The 15905-nt window shown below is 44.3% G+C and overlaps 1 protein-coding gene across 2 annotated transcripts in view; it reads right to left on the bottom strand.

Moving 5' to 3' along the window:
• Positions 1-15905, bottom strand: part of GCFC2 (GC-rich sequence DNA-binding factor 2) — a 41377-nt gene extending 25472 nt beyond the window's left edge. Inside the window, exons 1-7 of one of the 2 annotated variants that reach the window (XM_066634861.1) lie at positions 15605-15905; positions 13440-13541; positions 8192-8303; positions 6469-6683; positions 3369-3466; positions 511-626; positions 101-287 (exon numbers count right to left, since the gene is read on the bottom strand). In XM_066634861.1, the coding sequence (XP_066490958.1) occupies positions 101-287; positions 511-626; positions 3369-3466; positions 6469-6683; positions 8192-8303; positions 13440-13541; positions 15605-15884 (1110 nt within the window). In that variant the 5' untranslated portion in view covers positions 15885-15905. Of the gene's footprint in view, positions 1-100; positions 288-510; positions 627-3368; positions 3467-6468; positions 6684-8191; positions 8304-13439; positions 13542-15604 lie in introns of those variants that run through there. The other variant, XM_066634950.1, reaches the window with a different exon arrangement.

The following is a 15905-nucleotide window of genomic DNA, read 5'->3' as shown; positions in this document are numbered from 1 at the left end:
ACAATGGTGAAGTTGTGACACTAATAATAGAACAGTAATCAACTTTCAACTGAAACATACAGATTTTGATGCTGCAACATTTCTCTTATTGAGCTGATACCTTTTCATTCAGACAGTTTAACAGATTTCCAATATATGTATTCATAGTTCTATAGAATTTGTAATTTGAAGTTGCATCCGAAGATTTTTCTAGTTCCTGGATTGTGCTTTTTGAGTCTTCAATATCTTTAATGTATTTTGCATACTCTCTCTGGTGACTGAAATGTATGTCTTGTAATGAAGTTAGTCTAAAAACAAACAAGATGATACAGATGAAAGAATAATACTGAAGAAAGTCATTTATTTTAATTCAGCACAAATTATTCAACTTACGAGCAACACATGCTTTTAAAGCGTATTTGGGGCATTACTGCACTTATGAACAACTTATGAATAGACCCCTGGAACCTAACAGTAAGTAGGAGAGCTTCTGGAGATCATTCTAATGTTTATTTTGAATAAAATACTTACCTTCTAGTGAGTCTTTTCTTTATCACTTCCACATGTATAGGTGGCAATGATACAAGGGGATCAAATTTTGCTTTTGTATGTTGGGTTCTACAAAGAGAACCAGCTGTGTAAACGTCCTATAAGTTTAAAAAAAGAACCAAAACACTTTATCTTAACATCTGCAAAGGTCAATCTCAATACAATACATTGGTAGTTTATATAGGGAGCGTTGCAAGTAAGAACAGAGATAAGAGCTAGATCAATACAGTACACCATTTCTTATACAAAAGTCATGGAAAAGAAAAGACAAACAACTTAGACAAGCTACAACTGTCTCTATTTTTTTTCTGAGACTGATCTGATAGTTTGACATTACATAAGTTTCCCTCCATACCACATGTTTTAGAAAAGGCAAAACTACTTTGTTTTTAAATTATTTTCATAGATGCATATTAAAAGTAGTTACAGCTGGTTATGTTTACATGGAAGGTTTCTTAAGATTCAGGATTTGGAGATTTGAACATTAGAAGAATTCTGAAGGACCCCGGAAGGCCTTAGAAGCACTTCTGGTTTTCAGGAAGCATTTATGACTTTACAACTCTATAATGTTACACTATCATAATACAGTGGTGCCTCGCATAATGAAATTAATTCGTTCCGCGAGTCCTTTCGTTATGCGAGTTTTTCGTTTTGCGAAGCACGTTTTCCCATAGGAATGCATTGAAATTTAATTAATGCGTTCCTATGGGCAAAAAATGTCAGAACAAAGTCAAATTTGGTTTACAAAGTGTTTATTAAGTGCTCTTTAAAGACATACCGTATTTTTCGCTCCATGTAAAGTGAACAGCAGTCAACAGTGGCATTAAGAACCATTATCACTGTCATTAACAAATGGAGAGACTTAAAGGTTTGAGTACTCTAGTTTTCTGGAAACCCAAGAACTCATCATCGCTAGAGTCAGAATTTATGAAGCTCATTTGCTCACAATCACTGACATCACTTTCTTCGCTGTCTTCCCCCCCCTTCCTTAGGGTGAATGTGAGCATAAACTGGCATGACGATCCCCCCTTACTAGGGTGGACGGGATCATAAACTGGCATGAAGATCCCCCCTTCTTAGGGTGAATGGGATCATAAACTGGCATGAAGATCCTCCCCTTACTACGGTGGATGGGATCATAAACTGGCATGAAGATCCCCCCTTCTTAGGGTGAATGGGATCATAAATTGACATGAAGATCCTCCCCTTACTAGGGTGAACGGGATCATAAACTGACATGAAGATCCTCCCCTTACTAGGGTGGACGGGATCATAAACTGACATGAAGATCCCTCCTTCTTAGGGTGAATGGGATCATAAACTGACATGAAGATCCTCCCCTTACTAGGATGGACAGGATCATAAACTGACATGAAGAACCTCCCCTTACTAGGGTGGACGGGATCATAAACTGACATGAAGATCCCCCCTTCTTAGGGTGAATGGGATCAGGCTTGCGGGGGGGGGAGGCTGCGATGGCAGGTTGCTGGGGGGGCTTACATTCAGGTGCTGGATGAGGTGAGTGAAGGCACCCCTCCCCTGCTGTGTGAGTGTGGGGGGGGCAGAGCATCTGTGTGTGTAAGAGAAGGGGGCAGCCAGTGTGTGTGAGAGAGGGGGGAAAGTGTTTGTGTTGCAGAGAAGTTGTGATGCTCCAGGCTTGGGGTGGGGGGAAAGAGAGGCCGTGATGCTCCAGGCTTGGGGGGAGAGAGGCTGCGATGCTCCAGGCTTGCGGGGGGGGGGGGAGAAGAGAGAGGCTGCGATGCTCCAGGCTTGGGGAAAGAGAGGCTGTGATGCTCCAGGCTTGCGGGGGGCACAAAAACGGGCGGGAGCAAGAACGTGCAACCCCTGACAGGCACACAGGAGCCTGGCCCTGTGAGTGAGTGAGTGAGCGAGGGGTGGTGAAGAGAGCGTAAGTGTGTGTGTGAGAGGGAAGGAGGGATGCTGACTGACCCGCTGCTGCGCGAGGAACCCCCAAGAAATCATCATCCTTCCTTAGGGTGAACGTGAGCATAAACTGGCATGACGATCCTCCCCCTTCCTTAGGGTGAATGTGAGCATAAACTGGCATGAAGATCCCCCCCTTCCTTAGGGTGAATGTGAGCATAAACTGGCATGAAGATCCCCCCTTAAAACAAACCAAAACAAAACAAAACAAAATTTGTCTTGCGAAGCACGGGTCATAAAAATTCGTTGTGCGAGTCACCAAAAATCGCAAAACGCTTTAGTTCTGCGAGTTTTTCAGTGAGCGAGGCATTCGTTATGCGAGGCACCACTGTAGTTTCTACTTAAAAGCATCAAACAGATCTTAAAAAAGAAACACATTGTCTTTTCCTTCTCCCTCTTCTCTCCCAAAGTGAAGTTTGAAAGTAACGTTGCTTCCTCCTGCCCCAATCTGGGTGCCACCTCTCTTTCTTTAATGTGTTCTGAATATGATTGCCCAGAACACAAAAAAAAGAATGTTAGAAACTGGCTATTTACATTATCACAAAGATATTAAAGTCGCATTGCATTTTTCCATGAAGACTCCAAGGATTTTTTTTAAGTTCAGCCTCCCCAGAAATACATTAAGAAAAATAACCGCTGCTAATTGGGTAAGAGGCACTTTTTCAAGTGGGTGCTCCTTTTTTAGCAGGGGGAGAGTAACTGGCCCACCTCACCCCAGCAGTGTCTGTTCTAGTGGCTGTCTGCTGCTGTTCTTTTGCATCTTTGTAGATTGTGAGCACTTTTGGGACAGGGAGCCATTAGTTATTGCATTTTCCTCTGTAAACCACTTTGTGAACTTTTAGTTTGAAAAGCGGTATATAAATACTTTTAATAATAATAATAAAATGGTATACTACCTGAGGAAATTTGAGAGCTCTCTTTATTTGTTGTTCTTCCCATTTATTCTGTGTTTCATCCTTTGGAATTTCTTCACTCAATGCATTATTCACAGAAGCTACAATTTAAGAGAAATACAATTTGTAAGCCTATCACAGCATATCTTCAAATAAATTAAAGTGTGTTATTATAATATTATTAGAATGTTAAAACAGAAAAAACAGTACTGGTGTGAAACAGTACTAGTGTGATTACAGAAAGACAGACTTAATATCTTGCTACATATTTTGCACAGCTGCACCCAGTGAAGATACTTACAGAACTAAAATAGAGCTAAACAGTTATGACACTAGGACACACACAAGCCTCAGACTAGTGCCTTAAGAAACGTTCTTAAATCCTGAGCAGCACAAAATTCAGTTTAAAATCTTCAGATTCTCTCTCCTTCAAAGAAAAGGATCCAAGAAAAATTGAAAATCAGATTCTACTGTCTATGAAGATTTAAAATGAAATTTATTAGGCTTCTTACAATTTTTCTTTTTATTTATATGCTGTTGTTCAACACAAAAGTTCACAGAGCAGTTTATGTAGCTAAATTAGTGTTTCTCAAACTGTGGATTGGGACCCACTAGGTGGGTCAAGAACCAATTTCAGGTGGTTCCCCATTCATTTCAATATTTTATTTTTAATATATTAGACTTGATGCTACCATGGTATGTGACTGCATTTGGGGAAATGCCACAGCTCTGTACTTTTTAACAGGCTATGTATATGCTGTTAACAATGATAGTCAATGGGACTTACTCCTGGGTAAGTGTGGGTAGGATTGCAGCCTAGGATTGTTAAAAATTTTCCTGCTTGATGTTACTTCCCATCAAGACATCACTTTCAGTGGGTCCTGACAGATTCTCATTCTAAAAAAGTGGGTCCCAGTGCTAAACATCTGAGAACCACTGAGCTAAATAAATTGTTCCCTGTCCCAGAAAATTTCACAGCACAAAAGGTACGAAAGGAACACCAGGAACAGTCACTAGAAAAGATGCTATGCTGGGGGTGAAGCAGGATGGTCGGTCACTCCTTTCAAATATAAGAGGACCTCCACTTTAAAAAGTGCCTCTTTGCTAAAATACACTGTGTATAGAAGGTGCAGCAAATCTTTTTGAGAGTGTGTGCCCAAATTGGTATTAATCTTTTAAAAAATTCTCTCACAGAGCCTATGGTGGTTTTGAGCAGCATATTATCATGTGCTATATTTGTATTTTACAAATTTTTAAATAAAGAAAAAAACGCATGACAGCATTCTTAAAGAAGTCTGTTTAGGCAACCAATAACTATTCTGAATTGTTTTAAATAGGCCAGCTTTGGTTCCTACTACAGAACATAATAAAAAAGGAAAGGAAAATAAGCACATTTTACACTGTTAGGACACAATCCTAACCAACTTCCCAGCACTGATATAGCTCTGGCTAGTGGGGCAAGCGCTGCATCCTGCAGTTGGGAGGCAGTCACGAAGGCATCCTCAAGGTAGTGCAATGTTTGTTCCCTTACCTTGGAGTTGCATTGCCCTTATGTCAGTGCTGGAAAGTTGTTAGAATAGTGCCCTTAGTGAGATATTTGCATCTGCAGCAGCAATGACAGATGTTTTATATCAGGTTTGTATACAAGTGCCCCCTTGAACTAGTCTGAAAACCTTTCTTGAAGGAACAAACGGCGTTCAGCCTTCCAGACATCCTCCCTATTCTTGTCCATTGGTTTTTAAATGTTCCTTGCTTTGTCTCATGTATCCCTGTAGGCTGCTCAAACCTCTTCATCTTGCCCTGCCTGCTTCCAGCCCCCTCACAAAGCCTCTGCCAGTTTGGCACCTTCCTTTCCCGCTAAGTCCAGGGGATGCAGGGCAGAGAGGAAGAAGCCATTGCTCAGCAGTGGTTGCTGAGGCACATGCACACAGCATACATGAGTTCCACAACAGCCCCCCACAACAGTAGCCACTTCTTGGGTTTCGTGATCTAAACATCCCTCCTGTACATCAACCAGAGGGCACACCAACCTTTTTGCTTCCTCAAAGGAGAATGGAGTTGTGCTTTCTGCCTGCAACTATGTCCCTATTAGTTACCCTTGTGCTGCTCACTGAAGCACCCAAAGCTCCAGTCTCCATCGGCTTTCCAGGTGGTGAGCCTGGTTTCTTCTCACCTTTTTCCCCGCTGTGAAGGCATGGAGCCCATGCTGGCCAGGCTGCTGCACATGTTAAGTGCCATCTTGATAGCTCCTACGCATACGGGATACTTACCCAGAAACCTCCCCAAAACTAACTCCACAAGTATTAAAGAGATAGAATCAAGGGGCTGGAACCACATGCCTAATGCCCATAAAAGAATTCTGCATGTCACCTTGGGCATGTGTGCCATGGGTTCACCACCCCAGTTAGGGCAAAACAAAGAACTTCCTGAACATTCCAGGTGGTATGAGCATGGAAGTTTGAAACACCCAGCCTGCGTGGAGCAGGTGAACTTAGTGGGGCTACTCAAGAATAATTTGCATTATGTGAAAAATCCATCAGATACTCACATATAATTACAAAAGTTTACTCATGGTAGCCCCATTGACTTGCTAACTGGGTAAGAGACACTTTTTCAGGTGGATGCTCCTCTTTTATTTAGCAGGGGGAGAGTAACTACCCTTCCTCACACCAACAGTGCCTTTTCTAGTGGCTGTTTACTGGTGTTTCGCATGTCTGTAGATTGCGAGCCCTTCTGGGACAGGGAGCCATTAGTTATTTGATTTTTCTCTGTAAACCGCTTTGTGAACTTTTGCTGAAAAGCAGTATATAAATACTGTCAATAATAATTAATTTCAGTAAGCCTTCCTGCTCCACCTATTACATGAGAGAGTGCCTTCTCCATAATTGCAAACTTCAATATGCAACATGCAGCTGGAAGCTCCTGCTATTTTTGCATGAAGCTCCTGCACTAATGCAGGCAGGCCAGGTTCGAGTAACAGTCATTTCATTCATGCAATCATAAGAACTATACATAGATAGATCACCTGCAAACCAAATTGTTCATCTCCAATCTGTCTTTACATGTATGGAAATTTTCTTACATTAAAAAAAATGGGGTTTACCTGTATATTCAATCTGCCTGGGTCCTCTCAATTTGGGGGCAAATGTTAATCTCTCATAATCAGACTCATTCTCACTTCCTTCATCACTGATTTCTTTTTGCTGGACTGAATCACCATCAGACACGTTCAATGAAATATAGTTGCACTCAGCTCTGGCCAAGAGACGTTTTCTGCGTACTGTCTTGATAAAATCTGCATCAGGAATATTATCTTCACTGAACAAATAAAAATGGAAAGCATGGAATAAATGTTTACAGCTCACACCAGAATTTCTCAAATATCATTATTGCCAACACCAAAAAAATACATACATTTACATGAACCCCTCATATAATAACTAGTTGGGACTCACATTTTGAGAACCCCTCAGACAGACAGTTGGTCCACCTAGCTCAGTATTTCCTACACTTACTGGCAGCAGGTTTCTAGGGTTTCACATGGAGGACTTCTTCAGTCCTAACTGGAGTTTCTAGGAAATCAATCAAGGTCTTCAGAGCTTCACAACCTCCTTCCAGGCTGCTTACAACTCTCTAGGGAACCCAAACCACATTTTGAGAACACCTGATGAATACCAATATAGCTCTGAAAATCATTACATCAAATGTCTCCAGACAATTCCAGGAGAAATCTTTTAAACCAGGGGTCTCCAAATCCCAGCCTGGGGGCCAGATGCAGCCCACAGCGAGCCTCTATCTGGCCTGCAGCCAGCCTCTGATCCCCTGAGAGCCTCTGGCCCAGTTGACCAAACACAACCAGAGTTGTGCTTGTTGGTTGGGGGAATGGGGGTCCATTTAAATGTGTGCTTTATTTCCTGGGCTGTGTTCGTGCTTGGAGAATTCCTGGGCATTTGAGCCCATTCATTTATTCATTCATCTAAGTGCCATCTCCAATATATTTATTTTAATTTTATCTTTAATTTTTTTTCCGGCCCTTGACACTGTGCCAGATATTTAATGTGGCTCTTCAGTGAAAAGTTTAGAGACCCCTGTTTTTAAACCATAGACAGTGTCAGCTATAACCAGAGGTGTTTAAAAAAGTGTTATTTGCATTGCTCAGAAGTAAACCCATCATGTTCAATAAGACTTGGGCTATAAGCTTACTCAACAGAAACATCTCTAACACAACTTTAAAAAGACCCAGGCAGCCCAAGCCTGAGCTGCCCAGTGTGCAGGGCTAAAGTGGCGGCGAACATGGTTGCCACTGCATCCAGTGCAGTGCAGACTTTCGTGCACCACCAGTGCCTTCCTGAGAGAAGGGGACTTTCATTCCCTTCTCCTGGGTAAAGCAAGTAGCCCCACGATGAGGCTACTTGATTCAATGATGACCCAAGAGTCGGCATAGAATTCAGAGCCTCTGTGTCGGGCGGATGGCCTGACACGGAGGCTTAGGATCCAGTGGAATCTTCCTTCCACCCCAGTCCCTCCCCCTAGCATGCCTCCTTCCGGCCTCCCCCCACCTCCCTCTCTGCTGCCTGGCGGTCTGCATGACTGCCAAGCGGTGGAGCTCTGGTACTTCACTGGTGGCAGCCCAGCACCAGCCAGCACCAACGTTCAGGCCCGCAAACGTGCTTTACACCAAGTTCGCGACAGTGTACACTGGAGGTAAGCCAGCACACACTCTTTAGGATTGGGTCCTAAATTCCTATTGTTGCTACACTTTGCATTTATTGCATTTATTTATTGCATTTATTGCAACTTTTGTAAAGAAAATTGTAACTTCAAACCTGTCCTCTGAAGGGTATTCAGATGCTGAACTACTGGAATCTTTGCCTTCAAGAGAATGAGGCTCATCATCTCCCTCTTTGTTCATCTGTTCAGTAGTAACACTCCTTGTTTCTGACAAAAACAAGAACCAAATTTTAATTTCAGCTATAAAGATGTAACTGTTTCTTGACAAGACATTAATAAAGACTTAAACTTGCATAAATTGATATGCAATATAAATTGATATTTAATAGCCACAGGCAACCACCAGTATCAAAAACTCCAGAAATGTGAACATAAGATGACTTATTCTGAAATGCTGTTTACAGTATAACATATTTCAGAATGACCTTAAAAGACTTTATACCTTGTAACAGAGAGTTTAAAAACAACTCTGCATTACATAATATGTAGGGGGGAAATCTATCTACAGGTTGAGACTAATTATTTGCCTGGGTTCCGTGCCAAGCACTCACGTGAATGGCAAAATCAATCAAAATGGCACTACAGCAAATCAATTTTTTAAAAAGTTTCGTTGCTCCGGTGATTTAAAAACAGCCTTGCTAACCTTTTGACTCTAAGAGTCATTAAGAAGACAATCCATCAACCAGTTCTCCTCCAAGAGCTTAGAAAGCTTCACTCAGCCCCTCCCTTCACCAATGCAAAGCGATCGCCTTTCTTTCATGTGCTCAGAGGGAAGGGAGGGGTCGACTGGAAAAAGAAAGACTGATGGATTGTCAGCCAGCTGCACTGTCTCTCTCTCTCTCTCATGAACAAGGCTATTGTTAAAGGACTGTTCAGTTTTTTAAACAGATTTTAAAGGGGTGCAATTTTCCCCTTTAAATTTCCAGGGATCAGCACATTCCTTCTCATTTGCAGAGGCCATTCGTGTTGAGTCAAATCCATGTATAAAAAATCCGTATATAAATAGGCTGGACCTGTATATAGCCCTAAGAAATATAAATGCAGCAACCTGCATCCTACTGGAAATATGCAGTTAGAGACTGAACACCTGAAACAAGGGGTTCATTGCTGATTTCTATCTGCTGAATTAAACTCCTATTATCATTACCACAGAGACTTAAAACAACAGACAAACAAACTATTATTTGTTAATTGACAAACATAATAACTATTTCTAGTTTTGCAAATTGATAATATTGAGCCCATCTCAATGCAATTCATTCTTGTTCTTGGTATTGGCAACCTTCAGTCTCAAAAGACTATGGTATCGCGCTCTGAAAGGTGGTTCTGGAACAGCGTCTAGTGTGGCTGAACAGGCCAATCCAGGAGTGACAATCCCTTCCACACCGGGAGCAAGTGCAGTCTGTCCCTGGTCTGTCTCCCTGGCTATGGGCCTTTCTTCTTTGCCTCAGACTGCTGGCAAAGTGTCTCTTCAAACTGGGAAAGGCCATGCTCCAGCCTGTCTCCAGCCTGTCTCCAGGCGGACCGCTCAGAGGCCAGGGTTTCCCACTTGTTGAGGTCCATCCCCAAGGCCTTCAGATCCCTCTTGCAGATGTCCTTGTATCGCAGCTGTGGTCTACCTGTAGGGCACTTTCCTTGCACGAGTTCTCCATAGAGGAGATCCTTTGGGATCCATTCTCACGACATGCCCGAGCCAACGCAGGCGTCTCTGTTTCAGCAGTGCGTACATGCTAGGGATTCCAGCACGTTCCAGGACTGTATTGTTAGGAACTTTGTCCTGCCAGGTGATGCCGAGAATGCGCCGGAGGCAGCGCATGTGGAAAACTCAATATCAATTGGTGGAAAGAGGCATATTAATATTTCAAGAAACAGTGTCTCAAGCAACTCAAATAATTATTATATCTATCCAAGGTCACTACAAAACTAACTCATGCAATTAAGGCCAGGACACTAGCTTCACAAACAACATTACTAATCTCATGTGTTCTCTCAAACGTCCAACAATGCAATTTTAGGCTTGATTACGCAGAAATCCCACCAGACTTAACTGGATCATCACTGACATCCTTCAGTTGCCAGTTCGAAACAACTGTAAGTACCTGAGAACTGGAAGTACTGGAGAACTGACTACATGCTGATATACTGATGAGCTGACCCTCGGTGGCCATCAAGTGGAGTGTGGGAGGTTAAGGGCCAGAGAGAGACCAGACTGGGAAGGAATCCAGCTGGAACGAGGAGTTCTATGAAAGACTAGAACTATTCAATTGTAAAAATCCCTACAGGGGTTTAGAACAGCCTGCCTATGTAAACCGCCATGGATTAAAGTCTGAGGAGAAATCTGACAACCAAAGAAAAGCGGTATATAAATACCTGCATGCATAAATAAATAAATAAACTTTGTCCTGCCAGGTGATACCAAGGATGCATTGGAGGCAGCGCATGAGGAAAGCATTCCGTTTCCTCTCCTGTTGTGAGCGAAGAGTCCATGACTCACTGCAGTACTCAAGACGCAAGCTCTGTAGACCTCTGGATCTTGGTATGTTCTGTCAGCTTCTTGTTGGACCAGACTCTCTTTGTGAGTCTGGAAAATGTGGTAGCTGCTTTACCGATACATTTGTTTAGCTTGGTATCGAGAGAAAGAGTATTGGAGATCACTGAGCCAAGGTACACAAAGTCAAGGACAACCTCCAGTTCATGCACAGAGATTGTAATGCAGGGAGGTGAGTCCACATCCTGAACCATGACCTGTGTTTTCTTAAGGCTGATCGTCAGTCCAAAATCTTGGCAGCCCTTGCTAAAACGATCCATGAGCTGCTGGAGGTCTTTGGCAGAGTGGGTAGTGACAGCTGCATCGTCGGCAAAGAGGAAGTCGCGCAGACATTTCAGCTGGACTTTGGACTTTGCTCTCAGTCTGGAGAGGTTGAAGAGCTTTCCATCTGATCTGGTCCAGAGACAGATGCCTTCTGTTGCAGTTCCAAAGGCATGCTTCAGCAAGACAGCGAAGAAAATCCCAAACAAGGTTGGCACAAGAACACAGCCCTGCTTCACTCCGCTTTGGATGTCAAAGGGGTCTGATGTGGAGCCATCAAAGACTATTGTGCCCTTCATGTCTTTGTGGAAAGACCTGATGATGCTGAGGAGCCTGGGTGGACATCCGATCTTGGGGAGAATCTTGAAGAGGCTGTCCCTGCTGACCAGGTCAAAAGCCTTCGTGAGATCTATGAAGGGTATAAAGAGTGGCTGTCGTTGTTCTCTGCATTTCTCCTGCAGCTGTCTAAGGGAGAATACCATGTCTGTGGTGGACCTGTTGTCTCAGAATCCACACTGCGATTCTGGATAGACGCTCTCTGCAAGTACCTGAAGCCTCTTTAGTGCAACTCGGGCAAAAAGCTTTCCTACAACGCTAAGTAGAGAGATGCCACGGTAGTTATTGCAGACACCCCTGTCGCCTTTGTTCTTGTAGTCGTTAGCACATCTCCTGGCAGTCTGCTGGACTTTGCTGCGAGCAGCTTGGAGGACCTACAGGTTGCGCTCACTGGGACAGGCTTTGTATGCTGCTAGAGCTCTCCTCTTTTCTTCAATGATTGGTGTTAACTCCTCAGAGTGGGATTCAAACCAGTCTGCCATCTTGTTGGTCTTATTGCCGAATATGAACAAAGCGGTGTTGTAAACAGCATTCCTGAAATGTTCCCATCTGTTGGATGCATTTGCATTGGCTGGGCCTGGAAGAGATTCCTCAAGCGCTTGTGCAAATTCCTCCACTTTTCCCTGATCCCGGGTCTTGCTGGTATCAATGCGAGGTCTGCCTTCTTTTTTCATGTGACACAGTCGCTTTGTTCGCAGTTTCACTCTGCTGCACACCAGGGAGTGGTCAGTGTCGCAGTCAGCACCCTGATAACTGCGTGTGATCTTGATGCTGGGAAGGCTGAAGCGTCTGGTGAGAATCAGGTCGAGCTGGTGCCAGTGCTTTGATCTTGGGTGTCTCCAAGAGACTCTATGTTGGGGCTTCATGTTGAAGAATGTGTTGCTGACACAGAGACCGTGATGACAGCAAAATTCTAGCAGGCGTTTTCCATTTTTGTTCATCTTCCCAGTGCCGAACTGACCTAAGCAAGTGGGCCACGAACTATGATCAGCACCCACTCTAGCAGTGAAGTCGCCAAGGATGAACAATGGCTCTTTCTCTGAGACTTTCTTTATAGTGGTGGCCACGTCGTTGTAGAATTTGTCTTTATCTTCTGCTGGAGATAGCAGAGTTGGTGCATATGCACTGATGAGAGTGACAAGTCCTGCTGATGTGTGGAGCTACAGGGACAAAATTCTTTCACTTCCCGCAGTAGGTGGGATGATGGATTCCAGCAGGGTATTTCTGACCGCAAAGTCAGTGCTATGTTCCCTGGTCTTGTTTGGTGGTTTTCCCTGCCAGAAAAAATGAGAAATTTGTCTCCTTGACAGATCCTGAATCTGGCAGCCTTGTCTCTTGAAGGGTGACGATGTCCATCTGCAGTCTGCTCAACTCCATGTCGATGACTGCTGTTTTGCATGCATCGTCTATTTCTTGCAGGTCGTCAGAAAAGCCAAGACAGAAAAGGTGTCATTGTCCTAACGTTCCAGGTGCCCAGCTTTAGGGCAGGAGTTTTCTGTTGCCTGGTGCAAATTTGTCGATCGCCTTGTTGGTTTTCACCCTAAACCCCACGTACCCCGCGAGGTTAACAGACTGTGGTGAGGCAGCACCTTAGTGGCTGGGGACTGCCCAGCTTAAGGTGGGCGGTAGCTGCCCAATGAGATGCAATGATCTCTCCCTCGGAAGCAGCCCCTGGCGTCGTGCTCTACGCCAATCGAGCGAAGACTTATAACCGGTAAACTGCTGCTTCCCGTGTTGTGCTGACACCGTATGGTGAAGTTGGAGTGTCCTCTCAAGTGCGCCAAGCCTGGGTAAAGAAGGTATGGAGGATAGGATGTTACCCATGCAGCAAATCCCCCCTCTCCATGTTGTTGAAATAGCCCAATGGAAAGGCAGAAGCCAATATGGCTGGTTCCAGCGGCATCACAAGAGTTGCCAGAGCATGACTGTACACAGCTGCAAACTACCTCAGGGACTCCAGCTCCTGATTTTGCCTTGAGGTTAATTGGACCAAAATACAGATACAGAATTGCAAATTTAGCACATTTTATTTATTTATTAAAATCAGAAAATAATTTCATTTGTCTTTTGGTATACATGAAATTATTTTCAAAAGCAAAGTCACATCGATTCTGTGACAGAAACTTTTCAATCCTAACTTCAAAATGCTAGACAGACAATTGTGGTTCAGATAAAGAAGCAGACAGACAAGCAGTTACCTTGACTTCTTTCAGATTCTTTATTGATAGTGTTCTGATCTTCCTTCTTTTGTGCTCTAAAAGTTATTGACTTGATAGATGCTTTTTTAATTTTAAAGGACACTGGGAGAAGAAAGATAAAAAGATGTTCAAACATGCTTAATGGCACAACAATCTCTTCTCCAAAATACACTACAATTTATTAGAACAACTGTATACAACATCTAAATATGTACAATCTAAATACTCCGGCATATGACCTTATATATTTTCAACTGGTGTGCTGTGAATAGGCTTCAGGTGTGCCACAGGACCAGAGGAGAAAGACAGTGGCGTGGAAGAAGCACTGGCTTGAGCCTAGTGCAGCAGCATGAGAAAAGCAAGCAGTGAGGGCAGATGCGCCTATGCTTGTATTTTGCAAAGTTAAACCTTCCACTTTGAAGCTTGTGTTGAATTGCAAAAAGGAGGTGGCTGTTACCTGCTCTGCATGCTGATTGGGAAGACAGAGAAGACTGAAGGTGCTCCACACTGTGGGTGAGAATGAGAAACCGAAAGGGAAGGTAGGTAGAGGTAAGAGGCTAGCAAAGTCCAATAGCCACCCAGGGCCATTGGCTGGCTGGAAGTCCCTTTCCAGGCTGGTCCTTGAGAGTTCCTTGCCACATTTTGTCTGCCTGCAGCGCCCCAAAACAACCCTCCCTGTGTTGCCTTCACTGACAGGATGCTTTTTGACCCTTACAGTAAAGGCATTAGTGGCAGTTTCTTTCTGCCACTTTTTTTCTGTATGAACACAAGCAGGCAATTGGCACATTACCACTCCCACCCACCCCACTCCCTTCCGCATGCAGTTCATCCTAAAATCTGAAAAACTTTCCTTTCCATCCCTCCCCTCCCTGTTACCCACTTTCCAAAGGTCCGTAATCCTTTGCCTCAAATTCTGCCTCTTCTCTCCCCCACCACCAGTTAAACTCCACTCGTTTGGATCATTGCCTCCACCCCATATTTCTCCAGTACACTGTATGCTCAGCCCGATCTCTCTGTGCCAACACTTTTACACATTCTGTAATGATATGATTAAATTATTAATTAAATTAATTCAATTGTACTTATTAATTGTACTGTAATAATTTAATACAATTTAAGGACTGGTGGTGTGCCTCTCAACAATTTTAGTGCCTTATCAGTTTGCCGTGAGCTAAAAAAGGTTGAAAATCACTGATCTAAAGAATCTTATGCGTTTCATTTTGGTAACAAATAGACCCTTTAAAGCTGTCCAATGACAAAAGATGTATAGATTAATCAAGTTATTCTGGCTAATTTCTGGATCTACGTACAATAAGCGGATTTAAGGTTTTTGCAACGTACAGAGAAGGAGAAACGCTAACCCTTTTAAAACTACATTAGGCAAGTGTGGGGGCAACTGCTGCCCCTTCAATTTCTGGTGCCAGAAACAGGAGAGGTGCAAAGTCAGGCTGAAGTTGAGAGAACCCCACTCTGTGGGGATTCTGAGCAAGCACTAGAGCAATTTTAAAGGATCTTGTTGTGGCTCTTCAGGAAATCGAAGTGAACTATTGTGGCAGGAGCTTTTTCCGAACTGAAGCCAATTCAACTTCCACAAATGCTTCTGCTACAATAAAAACCCTATGCGTTTCTACTCAGAAGTAAAGCCCATTGTGTTCAGTGGATTTACTTACTCCCAGGAAAACGTGTACAGGATTGCAGCCCAAACCTGTTACTCTTCTAAGAATCATTTAACTTTACCTTTGGTAAAACGGCCCAAAAAGTGAAACTGACTTGGAAAGTGTTCAGGGAATATTGAGGTTGTAAGAGAGGATTCCAGGCAGGTCCAGCCCAGCCGCTGATCCTTTCTTGGTCAGGGGCAAGCAGGTTTCCAGGTTAAATGCTGGCCAATTCCTTGCCTCGAAGAAGTCCTCAGCTTCTTGGACTTGGGCCTCTGATGCGGATCTGCAGAGCCAGCTCTCAAATCCCCAGGCGGCGGCAGGGCAGGGCTTTGAACACAGGCACGCCTTCCTACCACACTGAGGCTGCGACCCTAGCCACACTTACCTGGGAGTAACCCCGCTGACTGTAATGGACTTACTTCTGAGCACTGGAAGTCAGCACTAGAGAGGCGCTTGCTAAGGGGGAGCAGGCGGCCGACTGGGGCTCCGGCTCGGGCTCAGGCTCACCGCCTCCGTCTTCTCTCTCCTCATCCAGGCCGAAGCTGAGCAGCGGCGCTGCCGCTCGCAACGCCCCAGGACCTGAGTGCGTTTTCCGTCCCTTCATCCTTCCTCCGTCGGCGCCCTCGGCCGGCAGCGCCTCCTCCTCCCCCGGCACTGGGGCTCGGCTTCTTGTCCCGGGCGAGTGCGGCCCTCCCTCTCCTTCCGTCGCCTCGTCGCCGTCGCTGCTGCTGCTGCTGCGCTCCACCCTCCGAACACCCCGAGAGCGCCGCAAACGTCTCCTGAACATTCTGAAAGCCGCAGCACAGCA

The sequence above is a fragment of the Tiliqua scincoides genome, chromosome 1 (assembly GCF_035046505.1).
Source record: "Tiliqua scincoides isolate rTilSci1 chromosome 1, rTilSci1.hap2, whole genome shotgun sequence".
Lineage (NCBI taxonomy): Eukaryota > Metazoa > Chordata > Lepidosauria > Squamata > Scincidae > Tiliqua > Tiliqua scincoides.
Note: the sequence above shows the minus strand (reverse complement) of the source record. Positions and strands in the feature narration are given on the sequence as shown.